The sequence below is a fragment of the Lampetra fluviatilis genome, chromosome 3, assembly GCF_964198595.1.
Source record: "Lampetra fluviatilis chromosome 3, kcLamFluv1.1, whole genome shotgun sequence".
In the NCBI taxonomy this organism is placed as follows: domain Eukaryota; kingdom Metazoa; phylum Chordata; class Hyperoartia; order Petromyzontiformes; family Petromyzontidae; genus Lampetra; species Lampetra fluviatilis.
In genome coordinates, this window is record NC_136277.1 from 32,654,856 (window position 1) to 32,677,361 (window position 22,506).

General features: G+C 42.7%; 2 protein-coding genes across 6 annotated transcripts in view; both read right to left on the reverse strand.

Annotated features, from left to right (window-relative positions):
- Nucleotides 1–11,828, reverse strand: part of TARS1 (threonyl-tRNA synthetase 1) — a 24,108-nt gene extending 12,280 nt beyond the window's left edge. Inside the window, exons 1-2 of one of the 5 annotated variants that reach the window (XM_078854904.1) lie at nucleotides 11,754–11,828; nucleotides 5,123–5,395 (exon numbers count right to left, since the gene is read on the reverse strand). In XM_078854904.1, coding sequence (XP_078711030.1) covers nucleotides 5,123–5,395; nucleotides 11,754–11,774 — 294 coding nt within the window. In that variant the 5' untranslated portion in view covers nucleotides 11,775–11,828. Of the gene's footprint in view, nucleotides 1–472; nucleotides 666–777; nucleotides 1,013–5,122; nucleotides 5,505–11,248; nucleotides 11,313–11,753 lie in introns of those variants that run through there. The other 4 variants (XM_078854905.1, XM_078854903.1, XM_078854906.1 and 1 more) reach the window with 4 other exon arrangements.
- LOC144931028 (uncharacterized) lies at nucleotides 6,838–22,089 on the reverse strand. The gene is made up of 9 exons (XM_078854901.1): nucleotides 21,658–22,089; nucleotides 19,316–19,445; nucleotides 19,091–19,191; nucleotides 18,806–18,858; nucleotides 18,584–18,710; nucleotides 17,831–18,006; nucleotides 15,496–15,721; nucleotides 14,576–14,752; nucleotides 6,838–13,745 (listed from the first exon to the last, which is right to left on the reverse strand). The coding sequence occupies exons 1-9, from the start codon at nucleotides 21,812–21,814 to the stop codon at nucleotides 11,242–11,244; spliced, it is 3,651 nt and encodes a 1,216-aa protein (XP_078711027.1). The 5' UTR covers nucleotides 21,815–22,089; the 3' UTR covers nucleotides 6,838–11,241.
- Nucleotides 22,090–22,506: the final 417 nt, after the last annotated feature.

Sequence of the window (22,506 nt, forward strand, 5' to 3'; positions counted from 1 at the left end):
GGAACAATCATCCCTGAAACAGAAAGATGCAGGATCCCTACATACACACATCATCAAACACCCGAGACAAAGACGAGCTCACGGCAGAATAATCGCGGCAGAAACACAATGACCAGCGGACTTCACGAACCACAAAAAAAACAATCAATGATGATCGACCCCGGCGAGACGCGAAATGCGAGTTCACGCAAACCAAGGAACGACACAGACAGACCATGCACGACAATTCTACAATCATAGACACACGCAATCAAGCTCGAACAATGCAAGCTGACACCGAGACGTCGACACGCTCACGAGAAGAAGCTTAGAGGGAGACACAAAGAGGTCAACCAACAAAACCCCGTGGGGGCTTCTTCTCTCTCTCTACAGCACCGCACACGCCCTAGGGACCCGGGTCCAGCTCCTACAGGACACTGTACACACGTGGCCACGACACCGCTTCGGAGAAGGGATACAAAGGCGGGCTGACCAGGCTCGCTGCACGGCACGGTGCCCTAGCGACAACAGCCGAGGAGGATGATGATGTGGTGGACGAGGTGACGACGACGGCGCAAGTCCCTGCGTGAATCCTCCTTCCCACCATCATCGCGAACAACACGCGACCCGCCATAGGCGGCCACATGCAAACCTCCCCCGACTTCTACGCTAACACCAAGGGGGCAGGCACGGCCGTGGCGAACTGTACAAGATGAATAATATTAATAAATAACCACGACGACGACGGCTGTACGTGTAACGAACGTGAAGAATGTGAGACAATTAAAAGCCGCCTGCCTTTCCGTTATTTAACTGCAGATCCTGGACGCTGGCTGTCACGGCGTTCGCCATCGCTCGCGATTCGTGACTCCGGCAGGCAGTGAAGGAGGAAGAGGTCCCGAGCGGTGTTGGGTAGAGACGCGGAGATGAACGAGCGAACGAACCAGCGCCCCCCCACGTGCTTCGCTGGAATCGAACTAAGCGGAGGGCCCACCGGCTGCGTGGTGTCTATCTATAGTGGCCGCTTGACGTGTTACGAAACGAAAATGTAATACTAGGGGGTGTGTGGGTTGGTGGGTGGAGACGTAAAGAGCGAATAGCATTCGCCGAAGGAGGGGATGGGGGGGAAAAAAAGGTCGGTCAATAGGCGAGGAAAAATCTCACGGATTTATCAACTGTTTGCCGACAAAACACTTCCTGCCACGCAACACCCACCACTAAACTACTAACCACGACTCATCGAACACCCATCAAACACCAGGCCTGCCTACACGCCCCGAGAAACGAGCTTTAAATAAAAAAAATCCGCCCAGCGCAAGCGTTCCACGTATTATATATCCCCCAAAGCACTTGGCTCTGACATTTCAAAATTCTTGAATGATGTATTCATCCTTGGGGTGAGTTGTTTTACCACTGTACTGCCTACGTGTATGCTCACCGCCTTCATCAGCCCGCATTGACCAGCGTGGTAAAGTATGGTCGAATTATCACGTCCCGCGAATGCGTGGGGAGGCTCTCATCCAGCAGTGGATTGACAAAATGTCTGTGCAAATACGAAATTGTGGTAAACGTACGTGGCTGAGATGTACGGCATTTAAAGCGACAGTGTGTCTGTCTTGTCTGTGACATATACTTGTTGGAAGATTAACAACAAAATGCAGACGAGACTCAACTTGGGCAGTCGAACCATGACCAGCGAAAAGGATAACCTCTTGCTGCCATCATTAACTGCGGATGTTAAACTGAGGATGACTGTCACTTTACAGCAGTCTTCGCAAACCTGAGTTCGATTCCGGCGAATTATAATTGAACAGAGCCCCCTTTGCCTCCCTTTACGTGGCAAATAGCAACCCCAATGACTGACACGGCATGGGCAGGCTTTCATCCAGTCGTGGACTGACCAAGGGGCTGTGTAAGACTATCACTTTTATTGTACTGTGGTTAGTAGCTAAAGAGAGAAAGAAGGAAGCGATGGCGAGCCGTGGGTGGGTCGTGGGGATCTTCTGACATTGATGATTTTCGGAGGGCAACTACGTTTGAGAGGTTAACTATAAGACATTTGCTGTATAGCAGTAATACAGGCATGAGTGAGAATGGCATGTAGGCAAGTAACCATTATTAGATTACATCATATTCTTGTGCTGGCGATAAACGATTCGAACGTGTTGTGTGTGAGAGAATGAATTCTTAACGCCTTATTAAAAATATTAACATATCCGGTTGAGTGAGAATAAAATGTACCGTACACGTGAGTAAAATAAATCCACCAGCTTCGAGACAATCCAAAAATTTGCAAAATTAATTAGTTTGATATTAATAGCCTCCCGAAATCGTGATACAGTAATCCAATCTATGGAAGTGTGATGGTTGGAGGTGAATGCGTGAAGTAGTACCGTTTCGTAAGAACCGAGACGAGATCATTCAAACAAGGCACATTCCACGTTCCTAAATAAAACCATCTCCATAATAACAATGTCACGAGTTGGCTTCCAATCCGTCTCTACACACTTACATTGTACACACACACACGAGGCTGAACCATGTCAATACCGTGCTATTTTTTTAAAAGTCCAGTCTTTATGCACAAACCGTACAACTGAACAAGTGCATTGCTAATGTCGGGGGTTAATTAAAAAATAAATACTGTACAAGTTGTAGCATACTGTCTATCGCATACTCTGTAAACGTTTCGACTGTCTTAATCCATATACAGGGTGTTTCAAAAAAGATGTACCCGATTTGAAATCGCTATATCTCTGCAACCACGAACCGCCCATGAATGAAACTCTTACCACTTGAAATGGCGGGGCATAGAGTTTCAAATGATTACCGATAGCTGCCTCTACCAGCGCACAAACAGCCCCTAGCCTCAGTCATTCGCGAGACGCGCTGCCTCAACGTTGGATGGGTCGCACGGGACCCCAAGACTTGGAGCTACACTCTTGGCCCCCAAGATCACCCCCCAGACATCATCACACCCTGCGACTTTTTCTCGTGGGGATACGTCAAAGACCGTCGTGTTTTTGTGCCACCATTAGCGACTAATCTGGATGACCTCAAAAACAGAATCACGGCAGCGGTGACTTCAGTGGAAGAAGCCACTTTGAGAGGCGTTTGGGACGAATTCAACTATCGTCTCGATGTTGTCCGTACAGCAGGTGGAGGGCACATATAGCATTTATAAAATGGTTAGTAAAACATTATAACTCATTAAACCGTTTGTAACCTTTTTTGCAATTGTAACATGTTGCCATCGTGAAATATACTGCTTTGAAATTGGGTCCATATCTTTGAAACACCCTGTATATAGCGACTCATACATTCTTAATCTCGCGAGGCACAACATTCCATCACATTACACGTTTTAAAAACTGGTCAGCAACTTGCAGGTCGCCACACTCGTCACAAAACCATCGATTTTTTAATCGAATCTACGTGGGGAGGGGGGGGGGATCTCCTATACCGCCCTACTGCACGGTCAGCTGTATAAACACGGATGTTGAGTTTACGTGGCAGTGAAGCAGTGTCTGCGGTCTTCGGTGATCCACGTACATTGAGCCCTATGTACTGCGGCGTCTCTGTTTCCATGAACAATGCAATCTAATAATGCTGGATGGTGCGTGAATTATTCAAAACTGTCGGCAAAACTTTTCACCAGCAAGATATGAGCCATCATTTGTACACTACTGTATACAATACATACATTATCCGGAATATATATATAATGTACACGTAATTAGCAACAGCGTTAAACAATAGCCTCATGGGTTTAATCCCCAGCCACAATTGGCATCAGTGGCGTGTGATATCTGGTGGCGAGGTATGGTAAAACAACCCAATAACTAACACGGACTTCATAAATCCAACAGTGGCTGGAAAAAGGGCTCTCTCTACATGTTTACTTTCACTTTCCTATAAATCATGAAGCCAATAGAACAATTTTTAGACGCTGATTGAAACATTCTATCTTGTCTTATGTCGCCACGAAGCGCCTCGGATACATCACAACCATCAAACGCTATTCTTTCCCCGGGGACTGATTAATACATCATCATGCACGTTCACATGCAAAGGGCACGGCCAAGATATTTGACGCCCCATTGTATTTCCGTACCAAAACCGACTGGTTTCTAATAGCAGTGGCTGCAACGCGTTCACTGCTTTTCAATTAAAACATTCCTCTGACATGCGTTCATGTTTTTTAAAAACAGTTCCGAGGTTCTAGAGGGTAAAATACAATATAAAAAGTGCGTTTTTTACAACTTAAACGACAAATACATTCCAGCGCTCGCACTGTACATTGCTTACGCTCATATTAATTTTAGTTGAAATGTTTACACGCTAAATTTACCCCACGGGGTAGTATAAAAAAAACAAGGTCCACCCGTTCACGTGTAAGTCTGTACCGGTTAAAGGTTAACTTGACAAACACAGCATCAGCATTGATGAGCAGCACACATTTTAAAAACCACTCACCATTCATGATTAACAATATATACTGTACAGTAGGCTAATGACCCGTCCTCATAAACAACCTTCAAATATATAAAAACGATTTGTAAATAAACGTTCCGTGCAAAGGACCTTCTTCAAATGGAGGTGATTGCTTAAATTCAATTCGTGAATGTGCACCAGCCACACGTTGTGCAGCAGCGACCCACGCCAGCAGCTGACTGTACGTGTACATCCACGAAAGCAATGTCTTGTTTGTTCTAACAGATGCCATGAATTGGATGTCACCAAGACCCTTGTATCTTACCCGCCACTAACTGGACATCCGTGAAAAAAAGCTTTATAGCTCATCGGATTCCACCAGTACGTTTTAATTCTTCTGATCTGGGCCACGTCGTTTTAAATGTGTTTCATCGCAACCTCGCAGCACAACAAAAGTTGAACGACGCATCTTCAAAACAACACTCGAAAGTTAAACATTAACCAACTTCAGCCAAAACGAGGATAAAAAAAAACCCAAAACAGCTGTGCCACTCCGCGACATGCAAACCAACCACACTTGAAGAAAGCAAGCGGCTGTCAACACGCAACCGAAAGACACACACACGTGTTTCTTGTGTTAATATTAACCAGCAAAATCAAGTGGCCGGACGCATGCATGCATACACGGCCTCGCGCATCAGCAGCTGACCTGCCGGCTACCCGCCGTGCCGCTGGACACGACGGGCTGCGGCGTTGCCCGCTCGCGACCACAACGCTCCGTGCTCTCCTCCGCTCGGAGGCTCCTCTTCAGGTGGCCCAGTTGGTATTTCAGCTTCTCGTTCGCGGCCCTCAGGGCCACGAGGGTCGGCGTGTCCGGCGCGCTGCCCTCCGCGAGCCTCAGCTGACGGACGGCGGCGATAAGCAATCGAATCTCGGAGTCCTGGCTCTCGATCCGTGCGCCAATTCCTCTCGCTGCAGCCATCTTTTTGTTGCGGGTGGAGGAGCGGGGGGTGTGGGGAGGACGACCCCACATGGAAACACAAGGGGGCATTGCACGTCATTGTTAATATCACAAAGCAGGCCAAGCAACATTCGTTTTGTTCAGCGTTTCAGAAAGCATTTTTTTTAAACACGTGAACACACACACGTGTACACGCGCGACGCATACAAGCTGCATTGCAGTTACATCGGAGGCGCTAAATGGGCAGTTGCATGCCCGAATTTTTTTTCCACAGCCATTTGTTGTGACCGCGACTGCTCATGTGACGTTGTACAGAATTCGTAATTATGGATGTATCGTACGCTTCACTTCATATACGTTAACCAGTATGTAAAAAAACTAATGAATGTGTGTTCAATCAGTTTTGTTTTCCCAAACAGGTGACTGCTTTACAGTGATAATACTGTAATGTGCCCCCCTCCGAAATGTGGCGCATGTTTGCGGCACTGAAGTAAAAAAACTGTTTAAACTAAATATTTTTATACTCTTTGGTTCTTTCGGTAAAGTCACGGAGGTATAAAATAAAATATTTTTCTTTTACCAAGTAAAGCCCACCGAGCTCTGTAGCTTTTTTTTCAGAAGCGACCTGGCCACAAATAGCTCGACGAAGTGGCTTATCATGCGCAAAGGTATAGCAGACAAATACTCTCTAAACGCACGTCGATTCTAAATGTCGACGGAAAAAACCGGATGACCCGGAAAAACATCGACGCGACCACGGAGATAGAGACCGCAAACTCCAAATACACAACAGGCGTCAGGGTCGAACTCACGAACCTCCTGCACGTCGGGCGAGGTAGTTAACATCTCGCCACCGTGGCACCAAGTACAGGGCAACAGAGCACGTGGTCAGCTCGGCGGGCGGAGGAATTAACTCAACTTATTCGAATAAAAATTGCCCTATTGGGTGTTTTTATCCGCACAAGTAGAGAGATTTCCCATTTTCCAATACGGAATCGTGGCCCGACTAGGCATCACTGCAGTCGTGTGACTAACACGTTGCTTTGCAATTCGGTAAGCATGCGGATTAGTGGTGAATGATTCTAATTGCCCGATGAATGGATAGAATAGGCGTTACCTTGTATTGAAACAAAATATAAAAACATGGAGGGTTTTTTTTCCTACCCTGCTCATAATGTATTTTTTTAACAGGATATGTACGTTTAATATCCGTCCCATCGATTCTATCCCAATAAGCAGAAACAAAAAACAAATGTCACATTCAACAGAAAAAAATATACCAAACTATGCACGCATTGCGTTTTCCAGTGGTGCCCCAAGTACAAAACACTCCCCCCCCCCAAACCCCACGGTCTTGCAGCAGGAATATAACCCTTAAACCCTCGATTCAAAAAAGTACGGCGAATGTTGCAAGGCAGTGTCATCGGTAAAATTGCCCCCCCCCCCCCCCTATAACAGTATATTTATGGTTTTGGATCACGGCCCACGTTACGTATTCCCAAAATACAGTACGAAAAACTACCCTGGTTTCTGATATTTTACATGCCATAAAACAAAACTAATTAAAATCCCTAAATGTAAAATATTCTTTGAATTCCCAGTAGAGGATTAAAAATACCAACGTCTGCTCGATTGAGAGTAAACTTTTAACGTTTCGGCCAACGAGCCTACCTTAGGTATTACAAATAGCATTTTAATTAGAGATGCGGCTGAAATGTCGTACATTACTCTCAAAGAAGTAAGTCATGTGTTAGGATATAATTATTTGCTAAGATGTCCGTGTATTAGTTCTACAACCCCATGTTTTAATTAGTGTATAGGGTATTGATCACAACTTGCATTATTTCCTCTGAAACAATGCATTCCTTCACATCTTCAGCCTATTTGGCCACGAAACAGCCGCTGTGGTATAGCAGGAATAGCAAAGCATCCTTAAAAACGCGGAGCTCATGCTTTTCGTTCAATGGATGCGCTGCATTATCCATCTTCAAGCAAGCATGCCTCAAAGTACAATAGGCCATTAACACATGGGTACCGATTGAAGACCCACTTGTATACGTAATTCTCCAACAGTGGGCATGTATTCTATAATTGTTGGCCAGTCTACGAGACAGTAGCTCTCCTCTAAATGATTTACACACACCATTATTTATATATTTTTGTGTAACGTGTTTGATGCGCACATGTTTAAATCACAGCGCCAATTGATGCGTAGCGGTGGAATATTAGACCGGCACTCAGCCGCGCCAATTGCCTCCAGTCGGATTGAGCCAGAACTGGCTCCCACCTCGCTTACACACACACACTACCACAGCCAGGCTGGAATTAATGTCTCATGGAATGTCTCATAGAACGCCAAACGCAAAACTCCACGGATCACCCCTCCCCCCGCCAGTGTGGGGGCATTTTCCGGAGCTCCGTCCCGGGTGAATTAAACCCCGATAACGGTTACAAGTTTTGCTACTCTATCAGATTTAGATAATTATTAAACAAGTCTCGTCTCAAGATGTGAACTTATATAATGGCGAAAATGTCGCTCGTTAAATTCCCAGCCACTCACATCTATTGCACGTGTTGAAGATTTTCAGTTTAAAATGTCACAACGCGATGGCTCCTTTGCATTGTTTTACACAACAGCTGAACGTATTCTCTGACAAAGTCTACTTTCAAACCTTCAGAGGAAAACCCCTTAAAAAGTTGCCCCGTAAGTTTTCGCGGTTGTGCCGTTTAGTCCTCCCGATGCGTTTTCGAGTTATATCGCGTCGCTTGGAATTATGCCCGACGTTTCGTTCCATGTGGTTGCAGTTACTTCACGAACTGAATTTCCAGGCACTGAAGCTCCTACTGGAGACCGCCGAGACCTTAAACGTTAACCGCGATTGCAATTAAGCAATATGGAGCTATTTGAATAACGGTTACAATTAAGATAAAGTAAAACGTTTGGTATACAAATAGCGTTAAACAAAAGCTGATTTTTAAAATAGGCGTTATAACGAGTAAAGTAGCTCCATTAAATGTATGTAGTCTACATTGCTAACTTACGCAGGCCACAATAGGCAGGTGAAACAGCCGCGGCTTCTCAGACCCCAAAAATGATTTTTAACGCCAATTAATCTCAACATCAATACGGGATGATCCGGGTTTCTTGGCTAACGGGTGCAGTACCACTTCCGATCAGCAGGGCAATTTAATTACGGGGTACGGGTAATAAGGAGACAGTATTTAACAGTGGCAAAATAAATTTGGCGATAGTGCTATTTACACTCTTTCACACACACGTGCATTGTGGGATTTGTTTTGCTAGCAAGAAGAAATTGCTTTTAAACAAAGGTGGGTGGAGTGGGGGCAGCGATGAAGTCACCTGACCCGTGCTCCAAAGTTAACTTCACCAGGTCGGTTGGGTTAGAACGGGTCGAAGTTGTCAATTACCTGCCCTGGCCAAACATGTCGATGATAATTATGTGTATCGAAACCTTCCTTCGCCCAAATCCAGTTATGCTCTTGTTATCCATGTAGTCGTCATTATTGCGTCGATGCATATAATTAATACTCCGTTGCTGCTGTCGTGTGGGATGACCACTGAACTAAACTTCTTCGTCTCCAACCGAAATCTTCAAACAGGGAATTCAGCTTCAGCAGCACCACCACTTTCACTCCAGGAAAGAAATTGTGAAACACGGAAAGCCCTTTCCTTCACAGCGTCAACATGCAGAGGTCCAAATAAACGCATGGACGCCTCTTAATATACAGTAAAGTGTTTGAATGCGTTCACCGTTGCACTCCACCGAGCTGCACAGCCAATAGTTGCTTTATAGTGTGCTACAGTAAAGTGTAATCTACACATAGCTGCCGATTAATACAATCCCTTTTTTAAATAAGTGCTTAAAATAAAAAAAATCCATTGAGTTACTTGTGTACACCATATTCCCAAAATAACCTTTTTACTACTGCAGTTTGAGAATGTGCTGTATATAGCAGCTCTCCGATGTATTTTCAGTTTGTAGCGCGTTGTTTCCGCACCATCCCCGATGCTTTGCTCCCACGTGCAAGGGAGCTTCTTCATCCTGAACATGCGGTATAACCCAAAAACACAACGGAAAACCGTGCAACCCTTTCACATGGACAAATGTATCATTGCCCAGCTGAGCCAAACATAACCGGGATTGTTTTTGGGTTATCCGAATTAAAAACAATGCACACTTTCAAAGCAATAGAGCATTTGGACAAGCCAAACGCAGGGAAGAAAATTAACCCCCCCCCCCCACGTCGCATCAATTGAGTTTTGACGGTATTCTAACCAGCACTATGGGTAGTTAGCTACCGACTTTATTGGTTGTGTTGTCAGTAATCTCACATGCTATGCTCTATAACAGGTTCAACATTACTGAACATTTAATGCTGACTAATGAAAAAAAGTCAATCTTTAATCCACTTAACCATTAGGGGGAAAACGAATCTTGCAAAGCTCAATTCGCAACTGCCAGTTGACGTTTCCCCCCATATTTTAAATGTGTACATTGTCTTCTAGCCGTCTCGCCATCTGATGTTTTGCATGCCACTGTACATCACAAGAATTAAGGTGGATTGTCTTCAATGTTGCCGACAGCATAGTGTCATAACTCAAGCAGTGTGGGTGTACTGTCAAATCCGTGTCGACCTCTCCACTCAAGCTATTCACGAAGTTAGCTTTACAAAATTGGTAAAAAAAAAAGTAAAAATTAAAGCATGTGCAGCAAAACAATAACGAGTTCTGCAAACACTTTAAGATGAACGACTAAATGCAAGAGACCCAATATCTTCATTTGGGTCAAATCTGCTGGGCGAAATAAACTGATGCAGCCATCAATCACATGGTAAAATAAATGCATTGTGTTCATCAAGTCACAGTTCAATTTCTTTTCCAAGCATTTTTTTTTACAGAAACACGAGTGACAAAGCAGATCTTCGGCATCCTCCTGGCCCAGCACTTTTAACCTGTTGCCTTGTGGTAACTGTGTCAAAACAAAACTCGCTGAACGTTACATCAACGCAATTTTTTTGTTGCGCTAACCATACTTGCCTTATGTACAAATCAGAAAGGGTCAGCATTTTTAAAACTTTACAATCTCTTCCAGTATACAACAGCAGCACACCTACACAATAAACTTACCGTATTTTAATTGGGATTGGTGGTTAACTGTATTTACACCATTATGAACACAGAATCTATCACATACTACTTGTGATATTTTTTTTCATTTACAAAAACAGTAACGAATTGAAATAATTATGCCACAGAAGTTCTAGTTTCTGCACAAAACAAGCATTGAGAGCCTCGAAAACAGACGCTGTCTCGACAAATTCAAAAACACTATTTTTTTCCATAATAGGTATTTAGGTTATATCGCGTAAATGTGTCGTTAAAACCCGCCACCACCCGACATAGCCAACTAGTAAGGGTTGTCACGTAAACAGAACATGCCGTGTCGGGCAGTGGCGGGTTTTAACGACACATTTATATATTTACGCGATCCAACCCAAAAACCTCTATTATGGATATTGGTCGCGAAAGCCTACGTGTTAAACTATTCTTTTCACTTGCGTTTTCCCTACAAGTCTATCAATGTAAATGTTTAAAGGAAAAATGTACTTTGAACAAATGTTCTCGAACTCATGTCAGTTGACCATTTCGCTTGTGACGCGCGCAGTAATATCGTAACATTTAAAAAAGAATATTAACAAGCTAGTTGAATTCTATAACAGAATCAAACTCTGTTATAATAGTACACAGCAACCAAGCTTATGTCAAATGGATAGGCATTTCTTTTATGCTAATCATTACAACAGCAGGGGCACATCCAAATATACAATGCTGTAGAATTAGCATTTCAATACCTGGGAGCAGGCATGAACGGCCTTTTTGGTAACGATGGACTTGCACCGAAAGGGGGACCTGGTCTTTTTATGCCACCATCAAATGGAATTCTAGGATTAGCAAGTAGTGCCCTAGGCCTAAAATCCCTGCTGCCTTGGAACTGTTGTCCAACTAATGGCCTTGGTTGTGGAGGAAAATCCACTGATGATGGCGAAACGTGATTGGCCAATAATTTGTTTTGAAAGCCACCGTCTTTGGGGTACGGCTTGCTGTGATCTTCCTGTGGCGTGGCTACTTGTGGCTTGTCTGCACCACTGCTACAAGCATTATTCCCCAAAGCGTCACCGCACTTCTTGCCTGGGTCAGGCTGGTTCTGAGGTTGCTCTTTTTTCTCTTCTTTACTAATGCCCGAGTCAATCTCGGCCTGCGACTGGTTGGCACCAATTTCCTGCGTTGGAGTTTTGTGTTTGTTACTCGGAACGTTCTGGTCGCTATTGCTACTGGAGCTCGGAGTTTTAACTTTACCTTCATTCTTTTCCAGTCCATCCTTGGGGGGCTCCTCTTTCTGTGCCTTCTTTACAGTGGTGTGCACTTTTTCTCGAACGAAAGAATACTTTGACCTACTGTGGTGTGAGGACAGCTTTTGTGTGTGGGAAAAATGTAACTTCGAGTGCGGCACAGAGTGGGACGGCAATTGTGGAGTAGGGTGGCTGTGTGCTCGTTGCTTAATACTGGCTGCTTTCAAGGATTGTGCTTGCGCTGAGACTGATGTGGGCAAGTTAGGTGTAAAATGTGGCCGTTTAGGGCTAGGCGTAGGCAACAGGTGAGGTGCAACTACGTACCCTGGAGGAAGCGAAGGATGTTGGACAGGAGACTGTGATGAAACTGTACGGAATGGAGGCGTTTGAACCGAACGCGATGTAGGCGTGTGTACGGGCATTGGCTGTTGTAAGATGAGATGGGGGTGAGATGCTAGAATCGGTTGTGTGGGAGAGAGTGGGACTTGATGGGCTGGAGGCACCAACAATGGACGCAGATGGGGTAGGTGAGGCATTAATGTGGGATGCGTTGACAAAATCTGATGTGGAGAAACTGCCATTGGATGGGATACAGGTTTAGCAAGGGAAAATGGTCCGAGTTCAAATGCAGCTGGGTTAGGAGGAAGGAGAGGGTTAGTGTGGCTTAAATGAGACACCATATAGTGGTGAATCTCCGATGCCAAATTTGAATGAAATGGAAGCTGAGATGTTGGCGACTGAACTGGCGGCCTATTCGAATAACCAAAATGGCTATATGGAGATGTAGTTACTATGTCTTTCATTGCCATTTGTGACTGGTTTTGATTCGTGCTGGCAGAAGCTTCATATCCCCAACTGTTGTGCACATCAGAAGACGTCCCAACATTGCTTGCAGCTTTAGCTCCTGCTACAGTGTGAAACTGAAAGTCGTCAGTGTTGCCCACAGGTGCCCCCAATTTCCTGGAGTACCCAGTGTCATTTGCATTTTCATTGTCATCTTCATTGCTACAGGAGTTACTCAAAACTAGAAGATTTGAGGACATTTTTCTTGCAGCTGTTCTCGTGGCAGGTTGTCGCTCTTCCTCGGCACTATAAAAGCTTTGTAGCGATTCTTGACTGGATTGAAACGCTGTGTGATTTGATAAAGGATAGCCAGTCATCGCGTACTGAGGAAAAGTACTGTAGGAAGCATCCCCAGTTTGACTGAAGGCTGTGTGGTCCGAGGGTTCATCTTGAGTGGGCGTTCCACTGCCCCTTTCATTCGCAAACAAGTTATCTTCATCTTGTTTCTCTGTTCTACCAATCCCCATCAGTGTAGGGATGTGCGCTGGTATTTCCGGAGTTGCTGAATATTTGGGTATCGTTCGGTTTTGAGCAAGGGAAGGAATAGGAAAAGGTCTATCCGATGCAATGGAGGGAATGGGAGTTTCTTTTATAGCGGTAAGTGACGGAATAGAGGAAGTCGACTTGTTAGAAGCCATGCTCGCACGTCTGACACGCGGCTTCTCAAAAGTCGGCGTGGAGACCGGGGGGGAGGTGCCTTCGAAGGCCGTCCTCGATGATGGAGCAGACTCGTCCGCGTTGTATGGATTTTCATCTGCCGCTCTTACAGGACTGCCCAAACTAAAAGGCAAAAAAGTCGGGTTGTCCTTCAACATACTGTGGATCCGACTCTCCAGGCTGCTTGAGGACGATGACTCGGGCACAGTGTTTGTCTCCAAAGTATCAGTTGACTGCTTCTCAGCCATGGGACTGAAGCATTGATGTCGTGTGAACTCATCGCCGCAACTATCTGTAGAAGAGCGAACGCTCTTGCTGGACGGAGATTTTATTTTTTGCGATTTAACAGAGTGGCTGGAACTAACCCCACCAGCAGCTGACATGCTTGGGGAGAGTGTCTCAGAGTCCGACCCTTCAAAACTATCTGCAGGTGGTGAAGCAGATGCAGAGTCTTGAACATCTGCGTTGGCTTCTTCTTCCTGGAGCAAGCTGGAAAAGGCTGACAAAGCACAGCAATCATTTAGCATAGCATCGTTTTGTAATATTATGCAACTAACAAATCATGCATATTCAAAGTTACCAATAATGGCATTTAATTATTTTTACATTCATAGTGTGTCCTCAAAATAACGAGATAATTCAGGTATGATGGTGGTGACCGAGTATATCCATCCATATGTTAAAACGCCATGATTAAGGTGAAGACCAAATTTGGACCATTAACCCGCTTTTAACGTTATACATACATATTGCTTTACATTTGATAAAATATAGAATAGATTACATATATATACATAACGGTCAAAAGGACCACGAAAAACATCACAAGCCAATTCTAAATCCAAGGCTACAGTAGCTAACTTACAGTGCAGTGCTGAATTGTAAGGCAAACGGAACACTACCATCGCTGTGGCTATGGGTGGGTTGGCGCTTCAAGAAAAACTGGGGATTTGCAGCATATCTAGACTAAACTACGACTGCCTAGAATGTGACGTTTCTTCGCAGCATGGAGATAGAACGGACAACAGCCCAATGGGCTTGCAACGCTGTTACATTTCTGAGCTTCATAACGAATATATATTTTTTTCAAATTTTAAGAGCTCCTCTCAAAAGTTTAACACGTAGGCTCAAAAGCCCAAAATAACACGCGGGACACGGCATATCCAGCCACGTTATTCCGAGGACAAACTATACATTTTACTAAAGGAAGGTTAAATGAAGCAATTGTAAGCACGTTTGTGTGTTAGATATACAGTAACTCGTTTACAGAACATAATGAACAAAACTTAATTTTGTACGATGTATATAGTATATACTAAACTGGATTACCAGTGAAAGATCCTATAACGCCACTGAGTTTACGGAGGTCCAAATCGGGCAGGCTGGGTATGGTGGAGGTCTTGTTGGCATGCAGTTGTCTGTTTCCCAGTTTCATGGCACGGGCAGAGCTGGTTGACTGTACTGTAACTGTGGCCAAAAGTGATTTCTTTGAGGAAGTATCAGTCGCTGCAACAGATTTGACAGCAACATTGTAAACACATGTTAATCCCTAAAAATGACATTTGCAGAGCTGAGAATACGGTGTTTATATTAATATAAAACGTATCTTTCTGAAAAAAATTATACCAAGTGATTCACAGGAGGCCAAGTATCGGTGCTGTCGAAAATATTCCAACATTGCAAAAATTACCCAAATCTAAAATGATAAGAAATAAGAGTATATTCCCAGACGAAAAATCATCCCAAATATCATCTCGCACTGGGGATGGTGGAGGCAACGGTTGGTGGATCATTTAGTTATAACATTTTTAACGCCAAAGAGCAGTAGGTGGACAGATAGTAGCAGAGAAAGTCAGTTTGTGAGCCAATCTATGCAGGCACTGGAGCTCATGTCCTTCCCTCAGAGATACAAAATGCGTAGAAAAATGAAATTGGATTAATGTCCAAATAAAGGACGTTACTGAAAGACTTGACACTTGGTGAGAATCTTTAGAAAAACAATATATTATTGCAGCCCTTTGCTGATTCAGTCACAGGCAGATGAACTGTAGTACTCCACCAGGTGGTCAGTGCAGGGAGGAATATAACCGCTTCTGATATTACATTTCACTGATGATAGCCGTGGCCAGGAACCAAACTCAGGTAAGCAGATTCATCACAAAGAGTGCTAACCACCATACCCCCAATCAATATTACAATCATTATAATGATCAACTGGTTCGTTATTCTTGCTATATCGCCTGACCTACCTGCCGATGTCACGGTATCGTCCGCGTCATCATCTGGCAGATCAATATCTTCCAGGGGTGGGCTGAATGGAGACCCCTCGGGACCAGCCATTGGTGAATCGGACCCCGCCGGTGAGTGAATGCCCGCTGGAGGAGACATCATGGGCGACAGGCCTGGCAGTTTTGCTACGAGTTCCTCGAGCTGCCTCTTCAGGTGAACCACGCGGTTCCCAAAGTTAGTGTATGCCTGCGGATAAACAATTCAGAGCAGCTTACTAACAAACGTGATACTGTGGGGTCATTATGCCTACTGTCCACTTTTTAAAAGTATTAACATGTCGATAAATATTTTCTCTGTAAATTCAGATCTGAGTTCTCTCTTGGGTGGGAAGGTGGAGGAAAAAGGACTTTGTTTTCACGTTTGAAAATATCAATGTTGGACAATCCCCTTAAGCATGCTCGATAATTTGCATATGCAAATAAACTGAAAATGTAAACACAGCTATTTTGGCAAGCCAAGAGTTTTATATTTAAGACTATGAATTGTGGTTTGGAATTACAAGCACATAATTTGTACAATCCAATTTCTACTTGAGACGGGTACAACATGTAAATTGATTTCATAATGGATTAAACAATGGTGTTCTACCAACTTTCAGTTAGTCAAATTACGTTTTAAGGTTATAATAAATATTAAGACGATGTAGAGCACACAATTAAACTAAATCGCACAGAATCATTGGTGCACACAAATTAATGTTAGTCATCTGATAAAAAATAATAAAAGAGGGCTTTGTGATCAAAATTCCATTCCAGCAAAGTATGCAAAGCATGACCCAACAAAAATGTAACTCAATGTACATCTTCCAGGTTAATTTTTAGCAATTTTTCATTGAAAACAAATTAACACACAAGGCATGAAAATGTTTAAGACATCAAGTTTCAGACAACCGACTGAAGCATATTATATTCATACCTGTCAACCCCTTATCATTGCCTACCTTATTACAGGCCAATTCAGACCTTAGTGGTCACCCCGTGCACCTTGTAAATCTCAACGTTGATCCGACAAAGTCCCATCAATAGAATTTTTTTTTTCTTTGCCAGTATTGAAACGGCTGTACACCATATGGACCTGAAAACTATATTTCCCTATACAAGAATACGAGTAAACCGTATGGGTTGACAGGTATGTATATTTCTGTTTATTAAATAAGCTAAATGATCCCACTTGCACAATTGTCTTTTAATTATACAGATAGAGTGAACATTAAAATGTTCCCAAATTTAAAACAGCATTTGATTTATTAACGAAGTAGATTTTCTTCTCAGAAAGTGGTAGACTTAAATTTCGATTTAAAGCTTTCGTGACTGCAGGGATTCATATTCTTGGTTCTTTTGGTAAAGTCACGTAGAAGGGAAATACAAATATTATTTATTATTTATTTCCCTTCAATGTGACTTTACCAAAACAACCAAGAATATGGTACACTTTAATTGGTAGTTGCTTTAAAACAAAGAACCCATTCGCATCATATGGCAATTAACATCAACAGCTATGGCCAATAATGTTGATTCGAATTCACTTTCAAACAGTTGCTCTACATATTGCTTATTGTATTGTTTTCCAGTTGAGTTCCTCCAAGATTAATTTCCTTTGGGAAAATGATTTGTTCCCTGGAGCATATGATTGCGTTGCCATTATTATCTCTAGCATACATGATAGTTAAAATTTACCAATCGAGGTTTTTTGCTAATATGATCCCATTGTTTTACGGGGACTAAAGGACAACATGGGCGGTCATCGACTTACGAACATAATTCGTTCCTGAAAGCCGTTCCGTAAGTCTAACGGTTCATAAGTTGGAACACAATAATGCACCCTATTTATAAACGCCCATATGGTCAGCGTTATGAAAAGTGTTACGGTTCAACAAAAGGGAAGCATCGTTAAACTCATTCCAACTCGCGGAGGATCGCTCCTCTTAACAAAATAGTTCCGCGGTTCAGTTTTCAAGTGTGAATTCGCGTTTTAAGTCAATATTGTTTTTTCATAGAAATCAACGTTGTTTTTTCATGGAAGCTGGTTCATAAGTACGGGTGTTCGGAAGTCATGCGTTCGTAAGTCGACGACTGCCTGTACTTAACCGCACTGCTCAGTACAGGTTGGTGATGATACCTTCGCAACCACACCTATGAAAATTACAATTCACTACCATAATGACTAGCACAACACATAATTCGGGAATCACATTACATATGTAGTATATAGTCTATATAACACATTTGGTTTATGCTAGAATGCTAAATGTATCTTGCCTAATTCTTTGAACAATGAAGCTGAAGTACAACTCACATTTACAACAATCTTGACATCCTTGAACTGAGATTCATAAAACAGCTCAGCCTTCTCCAGAGTGTCCATGATCACAGGCAATCGTTTAATGTCCTTTTCCAAGTGGTCAACGAAGTCTTCTAGCTTTGCACTTGTCTCTTCCAGTTCGTTTGAAAACAACATTCCACCTTCTTGGTCTGCAAGCAACAATGCAAATGTGTTACAAAGCATGCACCACTCACAAATAAATATATTTTATGTGCAAGCATACCATAAATTGTAACACAATTTGCATTTCTCAAAATAATTCAAGACACTTCTGTAACTTTATTGGTGCAAATCTACCATTGTAGAAAGGATAGCTTATATTTTATTGTTACTTATATGATCCTTAAGGCTACCTAATAAAAAAAATGTCCGAGGCAATTAAATACTTTATTTCTGGGACACTTTTTTCCAGGGGTGTACTTAACTCCACGACTGGGGTACCAATTAATCCGAAATTAGTGCTACTCCACGATGTCGAAACACAGCGAGAACGATTGCGCTGAAACTCTGAACGCTCGTATGCACCATAGTGGTGCATCGTGTACAGCTCGTCGAGATGAGTCGATAGCCGCATCGCCGACCATCAACAGACTAAATATGACTGCATCACAGACATTATGCAAGAGCCAGGGTACTATGACTACTCCGGGGTACCACCATGAGGTTCATATCCTCGTTCGTGATAGTTAAAACGATATAAACATTTTTTTTTATTAGAGTACTTGCCTTTAATCAACTTGAAATCTTCTACGCTCAAAAATTCAACTTGCAGATTTGCAGCTTGCGTTTCTTTTGTCATCGACTCATCTTCAAACGTCTTGAAGGCAGCGAGTTGCTGAATAATCGAATGCGGCTGTGTGAAAAGAAAATAATGTGTTCACAACAACTGGCAATAACCTACACTTAGAAGATAATGAATGTGTCAGTGTAAAATGGATCATTACTTACCCTAAATTCAGCCAGAACATTTGCATTTTCTGGTGCTCTAGCTTTTTCATTAACTGTAAGATAAAGATAAAGAAAATTAATACCTGATCGTGTTTCGAAGATTTAATTTTCAATGGAATTAACAAACATGTAAGTATGTTCAACTTAATTGCACCGTGCGTAGCCAACCGCACGAATCGGACGTATGGGGGGAAGGACAACAGACTACACACAAAAAAGCATCTCTCAATAAATGAGTTTTCAATCCAATCATGTGAGAAACCAGACATCTTCAAAGAAACGAACCTAATATTTCCCGAAGCTTCACTGTGAAGTCTTTTTTAAAGATCTCCCTTTGTTCCCAGATTCCAAAAATCCTTTCGATTGGTTTTCTTACCGCAATATCCCTGAAAAACAATGCAAAACAACTCATTCAATGGGAACTAGGCAAGTAAAAAAACATTGTTTCATACAGTAATTTTTTTAAGCAAGCATTTCTTCGATAAAAAAAAACACAAGTAGGATTATTACCTGACAAGCGAGGTGGCATCTGGGAGAACTTCAGCAAAAGCATCTCGAAACACGATTGCATCTTTCCTCTTACAATTTTGTACCACATCATTCGCCAGATAAAACAAGTTCAGTCTTTGCTCACAGGGTGCTAAACAGAAACAAAAAAACACATTAATGGTTTCATGCGAAACCTTTCACCTAGACAAACGTTTCTAAAAGCAAACAACATTATATACAATACTATCTTTACTACCCGGCTTCGCCTGGAACTTTGATTAATACACGCCCTACGCAGAGGGTTGGGGGGAGGGGCGTGACGTCAGCAGGCACACTGCGTAACGCTGCCGCATGCGGGTGACATCACAGATGTGACGTCACCGCTCACTTGCCGTGCAAAATATATCCATTTTTGCACCCCCCCCCCCAAATACAAAAATCGAATTTTATAATTTTTTCATTGTGTACAGTCTGGAAGCTACCCACATGCCAAATTTTCAACATTTTGAAGAGACACACATTCACAAATTTCCCTTTTATATACTGTATATAGATTAACAGGTGGCACCACGTGTTGCCCGAGGCCAATACATTTCCACACCCATGCCGAAATATTTGATTAAAAAACGATCCCCATAAACGTTTCTAATAAAATAAACACGTTGACGTTAAATCTATGTTCAGTATAGCAATTCGTTAATGCAGTACCATATGCAGGACTGCAATGTTACTGTATTACACTTTGTTTACGCAAGCGAATAAAAATGTTGACTACAGCCCCTTGGTCAATCCATTTCAGGACGAAGGTGTCCCTTGCTCAATTCATAGACCAACCAATCGGCCACCGCTCCAACCCATATAAACTACAAACCGCCAAAATATAAACTTTAAATATGTATCACGTCGCTCGTCTATTTGGTTACATCGTACGTACTTTATATCCACCAACCGTCAATGATTACTGTTATTACATTGTTTTTATAGCATTATTTTGGCGATTCGAAAACATGGTTAATCTAAATTGTCCTATGGTTGTTATTGACTTGCGCCACATTGGGATTTTTTCACACAGCGTTTTAATACGTTTTTTTTTATATTTGCTGGTTTATCCCAGGATGTTTCTGTTACGCGTCGTCGCTTTAAGATGTTGTGTTCATGTTTTGTTTGTTGCGGTTGCACCCGACTTAAGAGCCGCATGGCTCACAGGGCTATACCTAATACATTAACTTGAAACTTAAACTTGAAATAGACAGTTGTGCATTTTTGTTAATAAACACATGCGCTTGGATTATTGGAATTAACTGCCAATAAATGTATGGTACAAAAACACTACCCAGCAAGGCTTCGATGTACAGTACATAATTAACTATCGGCATCGCACCGTGTAAATTCCAAATCCCAGATCGAGAGATATAGAGACATTGTGCAAATTTTTGTTTAAAAAAACTAGTAACTTCGCAACATCGTTAGTCACGTCGCAACATAGCCTAACTGATAATGCAACACATGCATGAAAATATCCACAAATTAGAAAGCTTAAACTGTATAGATATTTTGATTAATGTTAATCATAATCATCAACAGTTTTTAAATTTCGATTTAAAGCTTTCGTGACTGCAGGGATTCATCTTCTTGGTTCTTTCGGTAAAGTCACGTAGAAGGGAAATAATAAAATAATACAAAGAAAACATAAAAGAAAAAAAATTGTTTTCTATATATATAAATTGTTATATGTTTTTTATTACGTTTTATTTTATTATTTCCCTTCTACGTGACTTTACCGAAAGAACCAAGAAGAATCATCAACAGCCCCAATACTTCACTTGGCAGTACACAAGACAGGTAGCAACGCGAAAAAAAAGCACGGACAGATAGGCATGTTGAGCCAGTATACTTAATGAAACAAATTTAAATGAGTTACAAAAATTACGTCCGGTTGCATAAAATACCAAGTACATTTTCTACAACTCACGTTTTAAAAACAAGATATAATGTATTCTAATTGACAAGCATTTGCGTTCAATTTCAAACGACACAATTTGACTCAAGGTGCTTCATACAATGGGCGATGTTTATTTATAATGTAGATGTATTGACCGTAAAACTTGTGCATAATTGAGAAGGCGCGGATTTAAAAACAATCTCAAAAGCCATTTCAAAACGGGACCAAACGAACAACGTTAAGACGCGCGTTCACAAAAACAAAAAAACCTTGACAGCTTAAGTTCCACAACAATATACAGTGGTTACATTGTTGTGTGTTACACCATCAATAACAGCAAGCGTCTGCCAACAGTGACACACGTGCGGACGCGAGAGGGAGGCCCCCACAGGGCCGCACTCTCCCCGCTCGCCAAACTCACACTTCTTGAGGAATTTGAGCCACCGCTCGACGATCTTTGCGCTCCTGCTCTTGTGGTCTATGATCCAGTGCGAGAGCCCCTGAATGCTCTCCATGGTGTTGCTGAGGCCGGACAGTTTGCGCTCCAGGCTCTCGGCAAAGCCCGGCGCCGCCGCCATCCCCCCACTATACCCGGCCGAGCGGAGCAGGCAAACCCCGAGGCTGTGGCCGCTAGCCTAGGCCGCACTAGACCCAGCGCCGCGCAGCATTTAGCTTGCTCCTACCCCCCTTCCGCACTCTCTGGATCAATGCAACGTTTGCAAAAGGAAATTATTAAACTTTTCGAAGCAACTGCGTTCGGAATGTTTGTCTTAAGAGAGAAATGAGATGGACGTAAATGCGCCACTAACGAGTTGCACGGCAAGCCAAGCGCCTCACGCGGACACCATTTTAATTCGCGTTGAGGCCCTGGGCAAAACCATCGCCTACCGAGGGCGATTGCAGGTGTGTTGGTATAATCCATCGATATATTTTAACAACTTTACAAGGAACTAAAGCGCGCTAATTTATATAAATAACGTGTAAATATTGTAAATATCAAAAACAATTAACTCGCTCGTGGCCAGGTGTTTAAATTAGTGATATAATGATTATGACGTCTGGTAAACACCCCCCCTTCTTCTCTATGTGTGTTGGAACAGGCCATGTTGGCTTCTCGCGGGGGGTTTTAATCCGCCTACCAGAGAGGGAAGAATCTTCTGGAAGACAATGCAATTGTATTGCCGTTATAGTAATAGATGTTTACCCTTTCAACTGGTACAAAAACTGTTCAAGTTTCAAGTTAATTTATTAGGTATAGCCCTGTGAGCCA